Source organism: Nematolebias whitei, chromosome 4 (genome assembly GCF_014905685.2).
Source record: "Nematolebias whitei isolate Nwh7 chromosome 4, NemWhi1, whole genome shotgun sequence".
Classification (NCBI taxonomy): Eukaryota; Metazoa; Chordata; class Actinopteri; order Cyprinodontiformes; family Rivulidae; genus Nematolebias; species Nematolebias whitei.
In genome coordinates, this window is record NC_056501.1 from 33547711 (window position 1) to 33570127 (window position 22417).

The 22417-nt window shown below is 40.5% G+C and overlaps 1 protein-coding gene across 1 annotated transcript; it reads right to left on the minus strand.

The window, feature by feature from the left end:
- Positions 1 to 3041: 3041 nt before the first annotated feature.
- Positions 3042 to 20802, minus strand: apool (apolipoprotein O-like). Its single transcript, XM_037675990.1, has 11 exons — positions 20760 to 20802; positions 17112 to 17210; positions 16903 to 17028; positions 16468 to 16522; positions 16190 to 16288; positions 12876 to 12967; positions 12663 to 12758; positions 10012 to 10186; positions 9729 to 9896; positions 3950 to 4069; positions 3042 to 3497 (listed from the first exon to the last, which is right to left on the minus strand). Exons 1-11 carry the CDS (start codon positions 20769 to 20771, stop codon positions 3409 to 3411), a joined length of 1131 nt encoding a protein of 376 aa, XP_037531918.1. The 5' UTR covers positions 20772 to 20802; the 3' UTR covers positions 3042 to 3408.
- Positions 20803 to 22417: the final 1615 nt, after the last annotated feature.

Consider the following 22417-nt stretch of genomic DNA (forward strand, 5'->3'; position numbering starts at 1 on the left):
CACTCTAATCAGATAATTAACTCAAAACACTTGCAAAGGCCTTTAAATGGTCTCAGTCCAGTTCTGTAGGCTACACAATCATGTGGAAGACTGCTGACTTGACAGTTGTCCAAAGGATGACCATTGACACCTTGCACAAGGAGGGCAAGACACAAAAGGTCATTGCTAAAGAGGCTGGCTGTTCACAGAGCTCTGTGTCCAAGCACATTAATAGAGAGGTGAAGGGAAGGAAAAGGTGAGGTAGAAAAAGTTTACAAACAATAGGGAAAACTGCACCCTGGAGAGGATTGTGAAACAAAACCCAAAAATGTGGGGGAGATTCACAAAGAGTGGACTGCAGCAGGAGTCAGTGCTTCAAGAACCACCACACACAGATGTATGCAAGACATGGGTTTCAGCTGTCACATTTGTTGTGTCAAGCCACTCTTGAACAAGAGTCAAAGTTTCTTTGTCATACGCACATGTGCTACATGTGGTGGAACGAAATTGTGTGCAGTTACATCCAACAAAAGTATAAAATGTAAAAGGAAAACATAAGATCAAAGATATGAACTAAGAAAAACGTTAAACCAAAAATATGCAAAGCACTAGTAGAGACGGTGTCGGAAGTGTCTTGCCTGGGCAAAAGACAAAAAGGACTGGACTGCTGTTGAGTGGTCCAAAGTTATGTTCTCTGATGAAAGTAAATTTTGCATTTCCTTTGGAAATCAAGGTCCCAGAGCCTGGAGGAAATGGACTGTACTTATATAGCGCTTTTCTATCATATTTCAAGATACTCAAAGCTCTTTACAACACAATCTGTGCCTCATTTACCCATTCATACAGCACTCTACTAGATCTCTACAAAGCTAATTGAACAAATCATTCTAAAGAGACTAATCAGAGCTTTATCACATTCATACACTGATGGGACACACATCAGAGGCTATGAGGGGTTCAGTGTCTTGCCCAGGGACACTTCAGCATGTGACTGCTGGTGGATTCAAACCCCCAACTCTTGCATTGGAGGACGTCTGCTCTAACCACTCAGCCACAGCCGCCCCAAGGAAGAGAGGAGAGGCACAGAATCCGCGTTGCTTGAGGTCCAGTGTCTAGTTTCCACAGTCAGTGATGGTTTAGGGTGCCATGTCGTCTGCTGGTGTTGGTCCACTGTGTTTTCTGAGGTCCAAGATCAACACAGCTGTCTACCAGGAAGTTTTAGAGACTTCATGCTTCCTGCTGCTGACCAACTTTATGGAGATATAGATTTCATTTTCCAACAGGACTTGGCACCTGCACACAGTGCCAAAGCTACCAGTACCTGGTTTAAGGACCATGGTATCCCTGTTCTTAATTGGCCAGCAAACTCACCAGATCTTACCCCCATAGAAAATCTATGGGGTATTGTGAAGAGGAAGATGTGATACACCAGACCCAACAATTCAGAAGAGCTGAAGGCCACTATCAGATCAACCTGGGCTCTCATAACACCTGAGCAGTGACACAGACTGATCGACTCCATGCCACAATGAATTGTTGTAGTAATCCAGACAAAAAGGAGCAACAACTAAGTATTGATGCTGTACATGCTCATACTTTTCATGTTCATACTTTTCAGTTGGCCAACATTTCTAAAATTCTTTTTTTTTTTTTAATTGGTCTTAAGTAATTCAATTTAGTAATTCACCAAACCTGCACCATGCCAAAACACCTGAATGTGACCCCTCATTTCCATGGACAGGATTGTCTCCGTGAAATTATATTAAAGTTTGTGCTGCAGTCTAATAAATAAATCAAATCCTCTCCGGACACAGAAGTGGCTAATTTGATAAAATAAAAGCACAATGAGTTTATATCAAAACAACTGAGCCATGGTTGAATTAATCATTAACTGAGTTTTAATGCGTACAGGGACTCTGCTGTTCTCAGTAATCTGTTAAAGGTAAATAGCTTTGGTCATGTTGTAAGATGAATTTAATAGTTGAAAAGAACAGCCTTTAAGACAAGAAAAATATATCTTTATTTTGAGTTCCTTAATCAACAAGTGAAGACATTGACTGACAGAACAATGTGAAGCAGAACAAGTCCACGTCATCGTCAGCACATGTGCAGAACGTTTACTGTGCCTATAGAAAGGATTCACACCTTTGGATGGAAATGGAAGATGTAAATCTATGTATGTAAAAATGTAAATCTACCAAGAACAGGTTGTCCTTACAAGCTGAGTGCCCATGCAAGAAGAGTAACGAGAGACTACTAAGACACCTGTGAGCACTCTGAGGGAGTTACAAGTCTCATCAAGCGAGGTGGGAGAGACTGCACATAAGTGTTGCCCTGGTTCTTCACCAGTCCAAGGATTTATGGAAAAGCAGAAAAGAAAAAGCCAGTGTTGAAGAAAACTCATTAAATCTCGACAAGTTTGTTTACATTATTTGGAAACTCAAATCAAAATGTTCTTCAACAGACTAGTGAAGAACTTAGGCAACAGTTGATATATGCACAGTCTCTCCCATCTCACCTGCTGAAGCTTGTAACTACCTCAGCGCTCACAGATGTCTTAACATTTTAATATTTTCTCTGAGTTGATTTAGGCTAATCACTTTAAAGGGAGGGAATATTGAAGCAAACACTTATTTTACATTTTATTTATTTATATATGCATATGTATACATATGTATATGTAAATATATGTATATATATATATATATATGCATACATATATATGTGTATATATATATATATGTATTTATTCATTTTTTAAATTATTATTATTTTGTGTCCCCGTGATGGACTTGCGACCTTTCCAGGGTGAACCCCGCTTCTCGCAGTGACCCAAAAAGGAAGAAGTGGGTAAACATAATGGAAGAATGACTTTGTTGAAATGTGATTTTACATGAGCATTGACTTTTGTTTGTTGTGTGAAGAAGGTTCATTTGTTTTCACCATGATTGATGTATGATGGCTATAAAAGTACAAAACATCCAGGGGGTGAATATTGTTTACAGGCACTGTAGTTTTCCCACAACCTGGGCTAGATTATAATAAATAGCACCAAGCAATCTTTTTTTTGTTTTTTTGGAAGATTTAGCACAATAGCCAGAAACTGTTAATTTTATACAAACACAAACTGTTCCACAATCTGCCATTTCTCATTTCAACATATCTGAGAATGTTCCTTTCCCCAGCTTTTACTTTTTATACAGATCCATGTATGCATAACGGAGTTCATCTGACTGCTGCTACAGTGCTGTTGTACTGGATGTCTTTGAGGAAATGTAAGCACTGTGGGCAGATGGAATGAGAATGGAAATGTTGATTAAAGCGTTTCGGAGACTGCTTGTTTACATAACGATGCAGCGTTTGTCATTTTGATCAGATATGAAATAGCAAGATGGGGATGTGGTTTCTTCTGCGGCTGGTGGTGGTCGCTCAGCTGCGAGTGCTGTACAGGTCTTCATCCTCGGGACTGGACTGGCCAAAGTCCAAGAGGGCAGGGTCTGGCTTGAAAGCAGAGCTCTCTGGAGGGACACATAAAAAAAAAGACACTATCATTCACAAGCGCTGAAATAAGAGTAATAAAATGTTAGAAGAACCTGCAGGATGCATTTAAAAGACCGAATAACTTGAGAGCTGAATACAGCAGAAGAAAGCCACAACATCCTGTCAGATGTTCTTCCATCGTAAAATACAAGTCAGCAAGTATTTGAGACAGTGGGTGTTGATTTGTATCATCACTCAGAACTGCATACGTTTCCTCTGAACGTGTACGTGAACCGTGCGTGATCAGTCCAAACGATGAACGTTGGATCAGCAGTTTTAAATGCATCTGATTATTTTCACTCAAAGGCAAAAAGTTGTGATGAAAGAAGGAAAAGTTTTGTCATAACAATAATTCATAAATTTGATTACGTTTGCACTGAGCGCCCGAGTATTATCTTCCACACATTAAACAATTGGAGAGGCACAGTACCATTGCTGTTTTCTGCAGTGGGCTGCTGAGGAAGAGGAGTTGGGGTGAGGGTCGGTGTCGCCCCCACAGCAGGGGCTGACTCAAGTTCAGCTGCAGGTTCAGCTGATTCAACAACTGGTCCTGTGTAGCATGAAAACAAAACATATACCAACATTACCTTACATTTATTGGTTTTATTATATTTGCGTGAGCAGCATAAAAACATGTTTGTTTTGTTTTAAGAGGAAATATGTCATCTAAAGCAGTGGTTCTCAAACTGGGGTCCACGAGCCGGTGCTTGGAGGTCCGCAAAAATAAAATAAAATAAAATAATAATATATTTTTTATCACACTTAGATGTTTAACAACCCGTTAAAATACACTAAAATGCAGGAAATTTATTCAATATCTTCTGGGGGAGGAACCACAGAGCCCCCGCACCCCCCCCACCCCCCACCCTCCACTATTTGCACTCCGGCATCGATCAGTTTACAAATTAAACCCTGATACTTGGTCAGACTGCTGCTATGATTCTGTTCAGTTTTATGTAAAGAGTTTTCTGTAATAATTTGAAGACGTGGCGATACATTTATATAAAGTTTTAAAGTGGTTTTTGATTCTGTTAATTTTCTCAAAACTAATTTTTGGAAGTTGAAATTAAACATTTTGTTAAGTGAGTCTTGAATGAAAAATACCCCATGTTTAAAAGTATAAAAATTGTATTAACACTATTAAAGAACAGGTCTTAAGTATTTATGTTACACAAATATTTCCCTTACATTATAAAGACAAATTGAAGAAAGTTATTTAATAAACATGAGGGTTATGAGGGAAACTTTTTCTCCCCTGTAAGAGGTCCTTGAATCCAAAAAGTTTGAGAAGCCCTGCTCAAGAGACAAAAGAAACAAGTCACATACAAAAATATATAGTCATTTTTACCAAAACATCTGCTTTTTCAAGATCAAGGTCAAGGTGTCGTTCACACCACATGTGGTACATGAGGTGGAACGAAACTATGTGCACAGGGTCCCAGTTACATCCAACAAAAATACAAATTGTAAAGAAAAACAGTAATGCCTCATTTGCACTGCCCCTAATCAGCCCCAACTCTGCTCAGCCTGGCTCTGCTCAGCATGGCTCAGCTCAGCATGGCTTTGCACCTGCACTTTAGGACTGATTCTGGAGGCGTGTCCAGAATCCAAGTCCTGCTAATGAGAGTTCTGCGATGAGTTACTCAAAGCAGTCTGCTCCTCAGATAAATAATATTAAATTATTGTTTTTATATAGGAATGTTTCTGATCAGTGCCCTGACCTGAGACGACTTCTGTTGTGACTTGGTGCTGTATAAATAAACTGAACTGAATTAAATCTGATGAACCAGATTCTACAAAAGCATCTATATTTAAATCTAAAAAATTAAGTCTGGTCCTCTGGACATTCAAAAAACAAAACAAACAAACAAAAACAAAAATGTAGAAACGTTTCTTCTTTCATCCAAAAGACTTCTTCAGTCTGAGGAGCTGTATTCAGCTCATAAATGGCTATTTATATAAGACTGAGCTGAATACAACTCCTCAGACTGAAGAAGTCTTTTGGATGAAAGAAGAAACGTTTCTACATTTTTGTTTTTTTGAATGTCCAGAGGACCTGATTTAACTTTATTAGATTTTTCTACCTGGATTATTGAGCATGCATCAGGATATCTATATTTAAAATTCTATATTTTTCTTCATCGTTTGATGTATTTGCACTCATTGTGCTTTTGTTTCTTGTATACAGATTATTTTTAGCTTTGAATTAAAGCTTAGCTTTGATTTAAAGCTTTAATTTAAAGTGTAATGCTTGTTTTGTGATTTGTACATCTGTGGGTTAGAATAAAGTTGAGCCAAAGTCTGTGTCTCTTCTTTAAACACGTTTGAGGGAAATATTCCTGAGAGATCCAATAATTTAGCATTTTTATGATTTTTCAGTTGAATTAACTTTAATTAACAAATTATTTAATAAAGTCAAAGGGAAAACAAGATTTCATGATAAAGCCGGCACCGTTTATTTATTTTTAATCTTCACTGATTAAAAAAAACTTATTTTTTATACATAACATGTTTAAAAAAAACGTTTCCACCCTCCGTCCCTCCATCCCGGTCCTCCCGCCTGCCAGGGCTCGAATCCGGCCTTTGTGAGCAGGCGAGGCCGGGGCTCGGGGTCCGGCCTCGCGTGCTTCAACAGGTCGGCAGCTCGTATGATCCTCTGCAGTGACACCACTTGCTCGAATTTTGTCATCGGTCACCAAACACAACAAACACCTGGACTTCAGAATTAAACACGGCGTTGTCATTATTGTTTTTAAACTCTTAAAAATGGATCCAGCCGCTGCTCCGCATCCAGAGAAATTGCAAATGGCAGATCAGTGAAAAGTTTTTGAGATCCAGTGACTCCTCCCCCTGACCAATCAGAGTCCTGCATTCATGTTTCGGTCCCGACTCAGCTCAACTGAGCTCGCTCGGTCCCACCAGAGAAGCAGGGACGAAAAGAGGTCCTGAATCAGCCTCAAATCAGCTAAAAATACTAGCTGAAGTACTGGTGCAAAAGGGTTCTTTCTGTGGAGGGCTGCCCAGAAGTGGGGCTAATTAGGGGCGGTGCGAAAGGGGCAAAATAAGATCCAAGATATGAACTAAGAAATACGCTAAACTAAGACTACACTAAGCACTAACAGTACAAAACAATGTGCCAAACAACAGCAGCACGAACATGAGTCTGTGAGCAGGTGAGGACGAATGAACACAGCAACATGAAATAAATCAGCAGCATGACATAAATCAGCAGCATGAAATTAGTCAGCAGCTCATATCAACAACCAAGTGGCATTACAGTGATTTTTTTCACAATTACTTTTTCACAGTGTTTTTTTTTTCACTGTGATTTTTAAAGTGATAAATCCTGAATAGGGATTCATGAGTCTAACAGCTTCAGGGTAGAAGCTGTTCCTCAGCCTAGTGCTTCTGCACTTAGCCCTCCTGTTGTCCTCGGGTCAAAATGATCCGCCACTGTGTTAAACCCCCCCCCCAAAAAAAATCCACTAAATGCTTTTTTTTTTTTACTTGAAATTTTATGACTTTTCCTAAATTGGCCCCAACAGTAGAAAAAGTGATATGTTGGTTCTTTTACTGCCGAAGCCGAGTGGAGGCTCACTTTACCGCAGTCTTTTACTCATATTTCCATGTAAGCTGTACAAAAAAAGGTACAAAGGTGGTCTTCGGGTCAAAATGACCCGTGAGGCAAATAGAGTTGAAATCAAGGTCACAGAGTTGTTTACAAACCACAGAATGTTACAATGTTTTAGTTGTGTCTCAGATCAATCAGTAGCAGAAGGAAACAAGGCAAATCAGGTGGTGTTCTCGCAGACTTCAGAAAACCACCTGTTTATTTCCAGAGGTTATAAAGGTGCTGCAGATAACAGGACCCCAAATTCTGTCTGTGCTGAAGTCATGAGTGTGCGTTATAACGTTGAAGAGGCTGTAAATCTGATTTTCTCAGATGTCCCGCACGACAACTCTAATTCAGAAGAGGAAGTGGAGGATGTATACGAAGAAGAAGATGGGGAGGAACACAACCCAGAGCATGATGACTCATCTTCAGAAGAAGAAAACCCTGAAGCTGAAAGAGAGACTTTCCTTTCAAAAAATGGCAAAATAACATGGTCCTCAGCAAAATATGACCAACATGGCAGACATGCAGAACAAAACGTCATAAAGATGACCCCAGGACCCACAAGGTATGCAGTTTCTCATGCCCATGACATTGTCTCTACATTCTACCTGTTTATCACACCAGCAATAGAAAAAATAATCCAGGAGATGACAAATCTGGAGGGTTTTCGCAAATATGGAGACAGCTGGAAAAAGATGGATGAGATTGACCTGCAGGCCTACTTAGGGCTGCTAATCTTAGCAGGTGTATACAGGTCCCGAGGTGAGGCTGCAGCTAGTCTATGGGATGTAGCGAGTGGAAGGCCAATTTTCCGAGCCACAATGCCACTCAAACTCTTTCACACCTACTCAAGACTGCTACGATTTGATGACTGTGAGTCAAGACCAGCAAGACGTGTTACAGACAAACTTGCAGCCATAAGAGAAGTATGGGACAAGTGGGTGGAGCGGCTGCCCTACCTCTACAATCCAGGGCCTGACATAACAGTGGATGAGCAACTGGTTCCATTTAGAGGTAATCTGTTTTCATATTTGTAATAAAAGTGATTTTCACTATAGATTTCTTTGACTGTTTTCTGTGACACTGACACTAATCATTGGTGCTAATATCTTTTGTCCAAAGGTCGTTGTCCTTTCCGGCAGTATATGCCCAGCAAGCCAGCAAAATATGGGATCAAGTCATGGGTGGCTTGCGATGCCAAATCAAGCTATGCTTGGAAAATGCACGTCTATACTGGGAAGCCGACCAGTGGATGCCCAGAGAAGAACCAGGGGATGTGAGTTGTGCTTGATGTGACAGAGGTACTGAGGGGTCACAAGTGACAATTTCTTCACCTCTTATGAACTTGGAAAGCAGCTCCTGAAGAGGAAGATCACCATGGTTGGTACAGTTCGAAAGAACAAGCCTGAGCTCCCACCTGCACTGCTTGCGTCAAAGGAGAGAGAGGTCTTCTCCTCAAAGTTTGCCTTCACGCCCACCACCACTCTAGTTTCCTACCTCCCAAAGAAAAACAAGAATGTAGTTCTTCTGAGCACACTGCACACAGACAGTGACATTAGCGATCGTGAGGACAGGAAGCCAATCATCATCCTAGACTACAACTGCAAAAAGGAGGTGTGGACACCTAGATAAGGTGATTGGAACATATAGCTGCAGAAGAATGACTGCCCGCTGGCCCCTGGTCATCTTCCACAACATCATTGAGGTTTCCTCCTACAATGCCTTTGTGATTTGGAGAGAGATCAACCCGACCTGGATGTCTCGTAAGCAGAACAAGAGGAGGGTGTTCCTGGAGCAGCTAGGAAAGGCACTTGTAACTCCACTCATTGAAAGAAGGAAGCATGTCCCCCACACAGAAGCCTCAGCAGCAGTTGTGAAAGCTATTAAGAGTGCAGGAGCTCCTAATCAACCTGAGGATCCAGCTACCACAGCCACTTCCCCAGCTAGGGCAAGTAAGAGGAAGAGATGTCAGTTCTACCCTCAAAAGAAGGACTGTAAAACACATACTGTGTGCTGCAGGTGTAAGAAATATATCTGCAAAGGCTGTGCACTTGCATACTGCCCTACATGTGCTAATTAGTTGAATGGGTTATGTTATTTTTCATATTTTTGTATTGTACATTGTCTTAAATTGTTCACTGGAGAAAAAAAAAGAAACTGAGTCATTGGGGTGAATAAAAATGCATTCAAAACTCCTTTTTGCACATTTTTTTTCCCCCTTTTCTTAAGCTATAGAAATTCAAGTGAAGAGGAAAAACTCAGGTATTCACACATTTTGTGGTGAATGACAATATGCAAGATGAAATTTGGTGTTTAAAATTCAATTAAGCTGTTTATATTGGGGGTTTAGTGAAGAGGGGTCATTTTGACCCGGAGGACACAGGGTACAGAAAATGAGGACAACAGGAGGGTTTATGCTCCTCAACCTTCTGCCTGAGGGGAGCGGGGGGAAAAGTGTGAGTGCTGGGAGTGGGGTCCTTCGTGATGCATTTTGACACGTAAGAAACAATATTTCGTCCACATCAGGCATACTGGAGACCCCAATAAATAATATGACTTCATTACATCACATAGCTGGCTAAAGAAGACTCACCTGGAACAGTCTCCAGTTCTAGGTCTGACATATGTTCAGCTGTCCTTGTGTCAGAACCATCGTCTGCTGCTTGTTTTCTATCTGAGCCTTCCTTGGTTCCAACAGAAACCACCTCCTTGGATAAAGAAGGATCTTCTGCTTGGACAGGAATTGACTCGCCAAAAGAACCTAGGCAGGGAGGAAATATTGCAATCATTGGCAGCAAAAGTTGTTTTCTGTGACTGAGCACCACAGAATGATGGAGATGGACGCGAGAGGAGACAGAGATCCATAATTATACTACCTGAGCCAGTCTCTGTCGAGGCCTGGATGGCAGATATTTCTGTCAGTGATGCTGACTCCTCCTCTGCGGTGACGCCGACAAACATCTCATCAGAAACAGACTCGGCTGATTCCCCTTGGTTCTCCGGGACCGTAAAGCTCTGAGCCGAAGAGCCTGGACTCGATGCTGCAGTAGACTAGCATGTAAATCAGAGAAAACAAACAATTTTATCTGCACTGTTAGGGACTGATTTTCTATTGCATATAGTGGACAGAGTATCTGCACTGAAAAACAACCCACCCACAAAATGTAATTTCTTTTTGGTGGAATTACAAACTATTTTTTTTTATAATTAAGTAGTCTATGCAGTGTTACAGTCTGTATAGAAAAATCTTTAGGAAAATTAAAGACTTAGCTTTCCTTGAAGAAATGCATATCACTCACTGCCTTTAAAGCCAGAGTTGTAAACCAAGTACATCTTTTGAGTAGAAATTAAAAATACCATTGAACACAATCTCCTGCAATACAGTGATATCCTGCAGGAGCAGTTAGGAGTAGGAGTATGTGCTGTGAATATCTGAATACTACCACCACAAGCAGTATCTGTAAAATTCACTCATCTTACACATTTCTGTGTAATCTAAGGTTGATTAGGTGTCAGTCAGGGTTTTAGGTTTCAGAACCAGCCAGACAATATTGATATTAGCTGCTGGAGGGAGTCAGGATCCAGCTGCGGTGACAGGTCCTCACAGGCAGGAGGGAAAGAGCCACCTGTCAGAGGTGGGGGCCACCTGTTGGAGCTGGGCAGGATGATGTCAAGGTGCAGCGCAGCTGAAGATCAGAGCTGTGACAAACATGATCAGAGACAAGGTCCAGGCGTAGAGGTGGGAGTCATACACGGGGAGTCAGAGTTCCAATAACAAGTCCAAAGGGTCAAACCGTAACCCAGAGAATCAGTAGGCAGAACAAGTACCGGTAGTCAAAACCAGGTTCAGCTGAGCAGAGCAGAAACAGACGAGCGGCAGGCAGAGCGCTAAATCCCAAAGACAAGGCGTGAAGTCGAATCCAAAAGAACAAGGCTTGAGAGTCAGGCATGAACGTGAACAGGAACGAGATGGCTGGATATCATAAACCACGAAAGGTAAAATAATCTGGCAGAGAACTAGTGAGAATGGAGCTGTTAAATAGTGCAGCTAACAGGTGCAGTGAATCGGGGCTGATGACCTGAAATGCAGAGTGAGAACGGCAGAGTGTCAGGACACGGACAACTGTGAGCGTGGCAGGGGACAGAGGATGTGATCATGATGTTAGGAGTATCTAAAAAAGTTAAATCTGGTCCTCTGGACATTCAACAAAACAAAGCAAATCAACAAAAAAATGTAGAAACGTTTCGTCTCTCATCCGAGAGACTTCCTCAGTCTGAGGAGCTGTATTCAGCTCAGTCTCTTAAATAGCACCGTCTCAGGGTGGATCAACCAGTTTTGCTGTTGATGTTAGGAGTAGTTTTAAATTGGACTGAGTCTCAAAGTTTCATTGAAATCCATCCAGTGCTTCATGAATTATTTTGCAAGCAGAGTTGATGCCAACAGGTGACACTGTCCTCAGGTTTTAAACAAAGATGTTACACATTGTGTTGTGCTTGATACCTGTAAAACTGTCTGTTATGGACATTTTTGTGATTACTAAGGTCAGCTGGTTAAGTTAAGCAAAAAAGTTGATTTATCGTAGAAGTCAACCAAACTGGGAAATGAGAACTGGAGTATTGAAGGTTGGTGCTACAAACAGGTGTGTGTGATTAATTAAAACTTGTTTACATATTCCAGAAAACTTGGGTTGAATGCAAGTTTACCTTTCAGAACACAAAATATTCAGATAATACAAAACTTAAATGGGTTGTGACAAAATGTTTAAAAATCAGACAAAGGACCTGATGTCTCTCATTTAAATACGGGTGAATAACAGCAGAACCCAACCAGTTTAATGTAATGGGTTGTTATCATTGTATGTTTCCATACAATGGCGAAATTAGCTCTCTGCATTTAACCCATCCACCACCAGGTGGAGCAGTGGGCAGCTATTGAACGCGCCTGGGGGGCATATGGGGATAAGGTGTCCTGATCAGAGACACCACGAGATGTGCAATGACTGGGGATCGAACCTGGGACTTTCGTGTTCAGAGTTGGCTGCCCTGCCTCTACACCATCTCAGCCCCCATGAAAGGATCTACAACGGCTTTGTCCAGAAAAATGGGCAGGTCGATGTGTGAGACCCGACACATTTTTACAACTGCAACTGTGGAAAAAGTGCTGAAAAGGCTTAATACGTTTTTAAGGCAATACGTTCTATCAACTGAAACATGCACCTGTGTTATAGCTGAGTATGTGTATGTGTGTACTTTAGTGACATTAAACACTAAGAAATGATTCTATCAACATACAAGGATCGTCAAAGGGCAAAGTGCAACCACAGATGGTGAAGACACAAAAGGGTATTTTTCAAGTGAGTAATAACAAAAAGAGGAAATCTGTAAGTGGGGAACAAGTTGACATGTCAGAAACTGAATGTGTTTTTGTTTTAGTCACAAAGGATAAAAATGTATAAAAGCGTTGTTTTAAAACCTGCTGCATAAATCTGCAGATTATTATCATAAAGTAAACGACATTGTTTCCAACCTGTGTCTGTTTGGCAGTGGCCTTCATGGTGGAGAGCAGAGAGGATGCTGTAGCATGGCTCCACTGTCCTGCAGCGTACACATTCTTTCCTGTCACCTTCACAGCACAAAACACAGGACAGAAGTGTGAAATCAGCCCCAACTAACATTAACGAGATCACAGCATAAAAAAACTAGTGCCACCTTAATAAATGGTATTAAATTGAATTGTTACCTTAAGCACGGCCACTGCTTGAGCTGGGTAGCAAACAGACGCTCCGGCACTCATCAGACTCAGAGGAACAACAAACCTCTTGAATCGAGAGCCTAAAACACAGTTTTATAAAAGCTTCATGTGATCTCAGTGATTGTGCTCTCTTCCGATCACAAGTTTATTTAAATAACGGGTCACACAAATGAGGGGAATAGTTTTCAAAGGAGAGCAACGTCAGGAAATCAGAACAGGAGTAAAACAATGGGATAAAACCTCGACTTGGAGACAAACATAGGGACATTTTTATCACACAGGCTAACAATGCTTTTGCCTTTGTGTGGCTTCTGTCAGCAAAATATCTCATGAAACACCAGACGGATTCTAATGATGTGCATTAGCGCAACCAAAGGTTTGACCAACCCTACGAAATACAGTAGTCCCTCTTTTTCTACCTGGATTATTGAGCATGCATCAGGATACAGTAGTCCCTCGTTACTTCGCGGTTCGACTTTCGCTGACTTTTTTGCAGTTTTTCAAAGTAAGACTGGACACGACACACAGTTGGATGATTGGTGGATGAGCCGCACTATCGGCACAGATTGTTTATTTAAAATAATTTATATAATTTAGCACCTGCTAAATCATTAGGTGTAGGTGGAAGCTCCCTCCTGCAGCCTGTCATGATCTCCTTCTCTGCCACCTGCGGCTGTCTGCCACGCCCACATTTCTCCTGCTGCAGCAGCTTTGTGAAGCGTTAACCCTTTGCTGTCCTGCTAAGCTTCTCTTCTCTACAATTTAAATTTAAATATTGTAATATTTTAAATAAACAATTGTTTATTTAAAATATTACAGTATTTTAATTGTTTATTTACACAGAAGGAGGGAGATTGGGAGGTGATGAGTGTGAATGCAGAGTGGCAGAGATCGTGACGTTTTGTGCTCTTTTAGAGCGTTTAGAGTTTAAAAAACAATGCAGCTTAAAGAAAGATTCTATTTCAAAAATGTTTCATCATTTATTTTCATTATTTCACATTTTAATTTTAAACCTAACGTTCCAGGAATGTATATCATCCATCACCTTTCATGTCAGACCTATGCTGAGAAACAACAGAGTTAAAGCTGTTTTGGTAAAAACCTTGAAATTACCATTATGTGCACTGTCATGAGACACCACACGTAGAATCTGTTGAGAATGTCTCAGCTACTACCACAATGAGTATATATATATATATATATATATATATATATATATATATATATATATATATATATATGAAACATCAGTTGATCTCTCATTAAAATCTATAAGATAGAACTTTTTTGATCCCGCGGGAAATTGTTGTGCCAGAGTTTCAGTACAAAGAAACAAACAATGAATCACACAAGATATAAAAAAATAACAGAGAATATAAAAATAACAACAATTAAGTTCTAAAACAGGTGCAGAAAGAGTTTATTGTAATACAGGATTAATGTTATTGTTCGAAGTACAGAAAGGGGGAGAACTGAACCAGCTCTCCTGATGAGTTTATCAAGTCTGTTGGCATCAGCTTTCTTCACCCTGCTGCTCCAGCACACCACAGCGTTAGTGGTAAAACATCTGCAGCATGGTCTTGCAGACGTTAAAGGACCTGAGTCTCCTCAGAAGAAAAAGGCGACTCTGCCCTTTTCTCGTAGAGGGTGTTGGTGTTACCTGTCCAGTCCAGTTTATTGACTAGGTGGACCCCCAGGTACTTGTAGCAGTCCAAAGTGTCCACCTTAGTATCCTTGATGTTGATAGGATTTGGGGGGGGGGGGGGGGGGCTGATCTTCTTCCTGTATCCACCTGCAGCTCTTTAGTTTTTCCAACAATGAGCTGCAGGTGGTTCTGTCCACCACACCTCTGTATTCAGTTCCTGGTCACCAGTGATGCAGCCCACAATGACAGAGTCATCCAGAACTTCTGCAGATGGCAGGATTGTGAGTTGTACCTGAAGAGCGAGGTGGAGAGTGTGAACAGAAACGGTGAGAGGACCGTTCCCCGAGGAGCTCCTGTGCTGCTCAGTATGATGCCTGAGGTGGAGTTCTGCAGCCTCACATACTGTGGCCGACCTGTGAGTTAGACTCTGATCCAGGTGACCAGCGAGTCGTTCACCTGCATGTCCAGAAACTTACTGCAGAGCAGGTCTTATGGTGTTAAAACCACTGGAAAAGTCAAAGAACATGATTCTTACAGTGCTGCCTGCCCTGTCCAGGTGTGTGCAGACTCTGTGCAGCAGGTAGATGATGGCGTCATCAACTCCAATGTGTGGCTGGTATGCAAACTGTAGGGGGTCCAGGTATGTTTCCACCACTGATCTGACATGTTTCAGGACCAGCCTCTCCAGCAACTTCATGGCATGTGATGTCAAGGCCACAACTATGCTGCAGTTCATGAGATATTTTGCTAATTAATTGACACAGTTGGTGCCAACTGTAATGCCAAGTTTTAAACAAAGACATTGCGCTTGTATTATATATATTTTCTTCTTCTTCTTTTGGCTGTTTCCTCTTCAGGGGTCAACACAGTGAGTCATCCTCCTCCATCTCTGCATCCTCTGTCCTCACTCCATCTACCTCCATGTTCTCTCTAACTGCGTCCATATATCTCCTCTGTCTTTTTCCTGGCAGCAGCATTTCTAACATCCTTCTACCAGTATACCCACTGTCCCTCCTCTGGACATGTCCAAACCATCTCAGTCTGGTCTCTCTAACTTTATCTTCCAGTTGTTCAACCTGTGCTGTACCTATGATGATCTCATTCCTAATCTTATCCATCCTTGTTACTCTGAAGGAGAACCTCTTGAAGTCCTGCATCTTTGTGACCTCTGCTCCTCGTAGTCTCAATGTTCCACCTGACACACTCCCATTCATTCACACGTACATATTATATATATTGTACAGTACTGTAATTTAGTAGCTCTTGAACTATTTTCATTAATTCATTCAACCTTTATTTAGACAGGTTAGTCCCATTGAGCCTTGAGGACTCATTTACAAGAGAGACCTGATTTCAACAAAGAATGATGACAACAATGATGATTCCCAGTTTCTACCAGATCAAATTTCAGCTCAAAATTTGTAAAATTAACTAAATTACAGAGTTGTGTGTTTCTCAAGGTTAGTTAGATGTGGTATAAATCTAGAACTGGGCTGACCCCAAAAGTTAATCAGTAATAAATCCAGCAATTACTTTCAGAGCTCATTAAAATCTATGGTTCTTGAGATATTTTGACGCACACACACACACACACACACACACACACACACACACTAAAGCAGTGTTACAGTGGTACAGCATCTGGGCAGCTGGTTACCTCGTCGTGCCAAGAACATGCCCAGCAGGCCAGCCATGGTGATGGTACCAAATCTGGGTAGAAACCCTGGGGGCGGGTCTAATAAATAATAATATGCATCTAGAAAAAACAAGAAGGGAGCAGAGTCAACATTCTGACACATATCCTTTTCATTTTCCCAGTTTTTAGCAGAGTGCGTTCCTCTGTTTACTAAACTCTGCTACAGTTAGTTAGCAAGGAGTAAATAAATGTAGAAATGTATTTAGCACAGCCTGGAACTGTGCCTCCTCTTAACTTACCCTCTCCTGCATGGTAAAGATTAAAACTTCCCCTTTTTACTGAGACACAGGCACCCTGCATGGAACAAAGAACAGCCCTGAAACCACTTCAAACGATTATCACCAATACTGATGCATCATAGTTGTGTTAGTTTTCCCCTTCTCGTTCACACCATCAAACCGTCAGATCTCTCTGCTGTAAACATCACAGCTGTGAACCTCCCTGCAACAACACTACTTCCTGTCAAACTCCTGAAGTGCTGTGCAGCGCTGCGCCTGCGCCTGCACTCGCAGCTCGTGGGATTGTGCTCGGTAACCGCAGAGGAGCAAAAATCAAGGCTCGAGTAACAAGCTGCAGGTGCACGTCAAGAGCCCTCGCTCGTTTCTCAGCTCTTGGTATTTTTATTCATTCCAAGTATACATGAAGCTCTGCGCCATATTAACTCGTTTAAATACCTTGACAGCCTGGAGTAACGGTAGGACCCCCTCTCTGGCTGTAGTCAAGCCTCTTTCGACAACTCCCGGACTCTCAGGAAGAAACGGAGCCCGAGCAGCCTCTGGCAGCGGTGCATAGATGTTCAGCTGTGGACAGAGGCAGAGACAGGATGAATAAATTAAACGAACCCTGTCCTACCACCTCTGCTGATGCTGCGGGACAGACGTACCCCATCTCGAGACACCAGCCCACCAGGAGGCGCTTCGCTCACAGTGTACACACGGACGGAGGCTAGACCCAGCACCGCTGGGACGGCCACCAAGGCCACCTAGGAAGGAATGAAGAAACATTTTCACTGAAGCAGCAACAGGAACGTCTAACAGATTATAATCTGGACCCTTGAGTTTGTGTGTATGGGGGTGGCAGGTGGTGGGTTTACTGGGGTAACCGTGATGGGGGTCTAATTATGCCTATCGCAATAAACAATAAATCAATTAATCGCATGATAAATTAAAATGATCGACCTCATTTTTATTTATCGGCTTTATCGTTTCTTCGTGTCTCTCTCTCTTTCTGTTTTTCTTATACATTTTATTGTTGGATGTAACTGGGACCCTGTGTACATAATTTCGCTCCACCACATGTACCACATGAGGTGTGAATGACAATAAAGAAACTCTGACTCTTTCTACTGAGACACTGGATGAACAAAAGACTCAACGGTGCTCTTCACTGGCCCCTCCCTTTCTCTTTAAAATCCATTTTAACCATCTAAAATCGCGTTTTTGGATCGTTAAAAGCAGCTAAGCTGAGAAGCTAAGCTACGAGCTAAGCTAACAGGCTGACCTCGGGAAAAAAACTCTGTTTTGTCAAAGCTCCAAAGTTCACGGCTGAAACCCGTGCATTTGTGTACAAAGTTGATTTTCTCTGCAAAAAGAAGCTGAGAACTAGTTTACTGGTTTTATTAAAAGCTTTGTGTGAAAAATGCTATGCTAAAGAGCTCAAACCACACTGAGGGTCCGCCATTTTGAGAACCGAAAAACAGGAAGGAGAGACAGCCCATGTCACGTCAAGGGGCCTCCCACCATTTTTCTTAAAGAGACACACTGCTCACTCCTTCACTATCCATCCTTCTGTTCAAACAGTCTTATACTGCCATATGGTGGTCAAAGAAGATACTACACACAAAAATTAACCAACATTTCTTCTTAAATTTGGCAATAATTACTAAATATTGTCAAATTTCAAACAATATCGTTTATCGCAATAAATTCTGAGACAATTAATCGCCCAGCAAAATTTGTTAATGTGACAGGCCTAGGTCTAATGAAGCAGACTCTCCAATCAGAAACAGAGTAGTGCCACTCATGCTCAGTGGGATTTATGCAGAAAAATTCATCTATGAAAACACCAAACACAATTTTTTTCATCCGATTCCAACTTAGAACAATTTGTGACCGTGAGCACAAACATTGAGCCATTTCTCTGTTCTTCGTGAATTTATCATTAAAAACCATCAAATAATTATCCAGAACAGCATCAGATCTGCTAATATAATCCAACACAGCTCAGTAGAACATCTCCCACCACCGTGAACTTTAATTTGTTTACCACCACTGGAGAAAATGTATTTCATGCTTTTACTATTTGCATGAAAGTTTAAATCTGGATAACTTCATTATTTTACTATAATACCGCTCAGCAGAAATGTCTCTTTGGATATAAAACTAACATCAGAACAAACTGCACTTTGTGATTAATGGGTGCATCTGTTACTGTAGGATTATTTCCTCTCAGTGGGAGTTTTCTGGGCATGAAAATGACTTTAGACATCAGCAGGATTTTTTCTTCTACGGTCTGAACTTTAGAATAGTACAAATCTGACATCATTTTTTCTGAGGGTAACCTTTTTTTTTAAGAAGAGCTCTAAAATCTGTATTTAGACCATGAATGAAATAATTCATGAGACTGGGACTAAGAATCAGTCTCTAACAGACTCTTGAGAAGACTCAGTGATACAGGTAATTTAAAAAAGGTTAAAAAACAAAACAACTGGACTTCTGTTCTGAAGCTGAAGACGTTTCTCTTCCCGTCCGGGCTCTACCAGTTCTAAACTGTCTGGAGATCAAACCTTTATAGAACTGTGAGACCTCATCGTGTTTTTAAACTCACCTGCAGATTAGACTAAAACTACTCTGAGGCTCGTTAGGCTCTTTGTCTACACGGCTCATGACATGTTTTGGTCACATCTGGCTGGGAATGAGGCCTAATGCTGCATTATAAGGTTTATGTATTTTTAAGTGCAGTTTCAGAAAATGAACATTGAACTGGAAGGACGTTTCTTGTGTATTTAGTTGTCTTTTGAAGTAAAAGTGCGTTCTAGTAAAACAGCTCTTCTTTAAGCAACCCTTCTTTGAAAGGAACACGTTTTAATTTAATTTTAATAAATAGGGTTATCATTATTACTATCAATAAAATACACTCTTGGATAAAAATAAAAATAGTCTTTTTTTTTACTTGTTTTAAAGTGTTTCCTTTGCTTCCTACTGAGGGAAAACTGATAATCAGCCCACGATGACATTAATCACCTTCAGTTGAGGTCGTTGTAAGTCGCTTTATTTTGGAACGCTGCTCTGGCTGCAGCCAGAAATTAAACTGGTACAAGAAAAGGAACCAGATTTACTCGTGTTTGAGGTTTTGTTTTACTAGTTTCCTTGATGCGGGTGTTTTTAAAGCATTATCATAGATTCTTAGTAGTTAGCTGCTGAGTTACAATGTCTATATATTTTTAATGCTGAATCCCTCTGTGTATGTTCCAACTGGGACAAAAACATTATCTTGATGTATTAATATATAGCATTATCTTTAAGTTCTTCTGTTTGATTACAGAGCTTTGTAGGATGTGAATATTTATCTGAATCTCGCAGGTTTTTATTCTGAATCTAGATGTGAACAGCTGCTTTTTGATGTTCCACATTCTAGATTAGTCAGTAATAGAAATCCATCCCAAAGCTTTGACCACCGCTCCATTCTTGGTCAAGATCAGTCCTTCTAGTGAAGCTCTTAAAAGCAGCTTAAAACACGTCTTATTGCTTTTTAGTTGTGTTTAATGTTCCTGATTTTTAAGAACTTTGCTCAAAGCAGCATCAGGTCTTTGTTTTCTTGATTTTATATATTTTTATTTTAAATGAAATTAGTTAATTCTAATGTTTCTCGTTGTTATTTTTATGAATCAAACCAAACTAACTTTATTTATATGCATGCAAACTTTGTGTGGGGATTTATTAAACAGCTCAATTGTTAACTCTTGTTGAAAATGGGCTTTGCAAATAAATTTGAGTTCATTTTTCTTTTTCATTGATTAGTTGTTTTTTCTTTATATCTCTGTGTGTGTATAAGTAAATTCACGACTGCTCCAGGACTGTTTTAGTGCAATTTTACAATCGTTAACTCTCTTGTATTATTTACATATAATAACTGGTCTTATTATAGAAAACAATGACGGACAATAACTAATATCTGCAGCAGACTGGACTGACCGGTATCCCACCCATGTCAAAGTTTCTCTAAACACATTATTGTTTAGCGCACTATTATCAAATAAATGTGCTCGTATTGAGGCTAAATGTGCACAACGCTGACTGTAATGTCGTGGCAGACAGATATTAAACTCTAGAGTAGTTGTTTGGAGGTGAAACGTCGTCGTGTTTTGATCGCAGGGCTGCGTTACTCTAAAACAAACAAGATGGCGGTCATTTCATGCACACTTTCACGGCTCCGGGAGAGTTTACACAAGCAGACAACATGCATTTCTTGAAACTACACCGCAAAAACAATAAAAATGACGTATCCAGAAAGATTTCATTAAGCGCTTCACCTTGGCCGCCATGAAAGTGATCTTCTTCGTCCTGGAGTCGAGCCGCCTCGCTGCGCCTCCTCTGAAGCGCAGTCAGCTACTGACACCTAGCGGCCTGACGGCGCTACTGCAGGCGGCGACATCCTGATGTGCACGTCCTCTTAATGTTCTGGCAAGAGGAGAGTTTTTATTTTATTTTATTTAGTTTGCATGCAAATGATTAAAATATTTTAGTTTTATTCATAGAAAAACAGCAACTGGTTTAATATTTGCTTATAGTCATATGTAGATCATCACAAGAGTAATGTTGTGCATGTCACATATCTGCCCCAAGGATTCACAGACCTAATGGTGCCACACAGGTTTTGAGCTATTTGCTCATTTGTTGATATATTCTGTTTTACCAGATTAGTTGTCTCTGTGTCTCTTAGAAGTTATTCAAAACACAACAGCTTGTCTAGGTCAGGCCATGGCGTGTTTCCAATGCATCCTCTGCTTCCTCATTTTAGGATTTCACTACTTGCTTGTGAAGTTTTTTTTAAGAATCTGGACCCATCATATCAAACTAATCAACTTAATGTATTATTTATAACATTTGAATAAATGTTATAAACACTCAATATCTTGACAACAAAGTCCATGCTCAATAATCCAGGTATACAATCCAACATTTTTCAGTCAGGTCATCTGGACAGTTTCTTTTTTGCGCTGAAACGTTTTGCCTTCGATCCAGAAGGCTTCATCAGTCAAGGAAATACAACAAAACTGATTCTTCCCCCAACAGCTTACTCCAAAGTGGAACAAACCAGTTCTGCTGGTGATAAGATGAAGAACTGGTTTGTTCCACTTTGGAGTAAGCTGTTGGGGAAGAATCAGTTTTGTTGTGTTTCCTTGACTGATGAAGCCTTCTGGATCGAAGGCAAAACGTTTCCGCACAAAAAAGAAACTGTCCAGATGACCTGACTGAAAAATGTTGGACTCAATATCTTGCTTTGGAACAGCTTCACTTGGAAAAAATAGTTTTATTCAGACCTGACAAGTTAATAGCTGTTTCAAACACAACTAAGAGCAAAGAGGATCTCCAGTGATTTGTGTAATGTTATTTTGTAATTCTTCATATTACCTTGCATTTTGAATTACATGGTTTTTACATTAAATGTGATTATTAAGAGCAGCTAAAAAAGGTACTTCAGATGCAGCCTGCTTCAAGCAGGAATATTATAATATATTGTATTAGCACAAATACCTGTAATCCAAATCTAACAAGAAAAAATAAAAAGAGATGTTTTAAAATGGCTAAATCTGCTCTGGAAGTTATTAGCTGATCTGTCTGGTCCCTGCAAACCAACCATGGTGTTGTCATGTCTAAATCACAATCTAAATAAATTATTATTGCTCATACTTTAATCTTCCTTTTTTGTTCCCAGATGCATTTATTTTATTTAATTAACACCAAGAGACACAAAGTATTGTTTGAGTAAAACACAATGGCACCACGGCTGATAGATCTGGAGGTGACAGACAACCACGTCGCTCTGAAAAGGTTTTTAAACAAATAAAGCACAATAAATCTACGTTTGTAGACAAATCGTACACAGACAACAACTCATAGTGCAGAGAATTCAGTTTATTGAAGTCAAAGTTTAACAACTTAAGTTTACAATCTGTATTTTTTGTAA

Bases quoted from the DNA above. Each gene is read 5' to 3' on its own strand.
- apool (XM_037675990.1), bottom strand. The intron at 17,029-17,111 runs GTACGTCTGTCC...CTCTGTCCACAG, and splicing joins GGCTGGTGTCTCGAGATGGG to CTGAACATCTATGCACCGCT. The intron at 4,070-9,728 runs GTGAGTCTTCTT...CATGCTACACAG, and splicing joins AGAACTGGAGACTGTTCCAG to GACCAGTTGTTGAATCAGCT.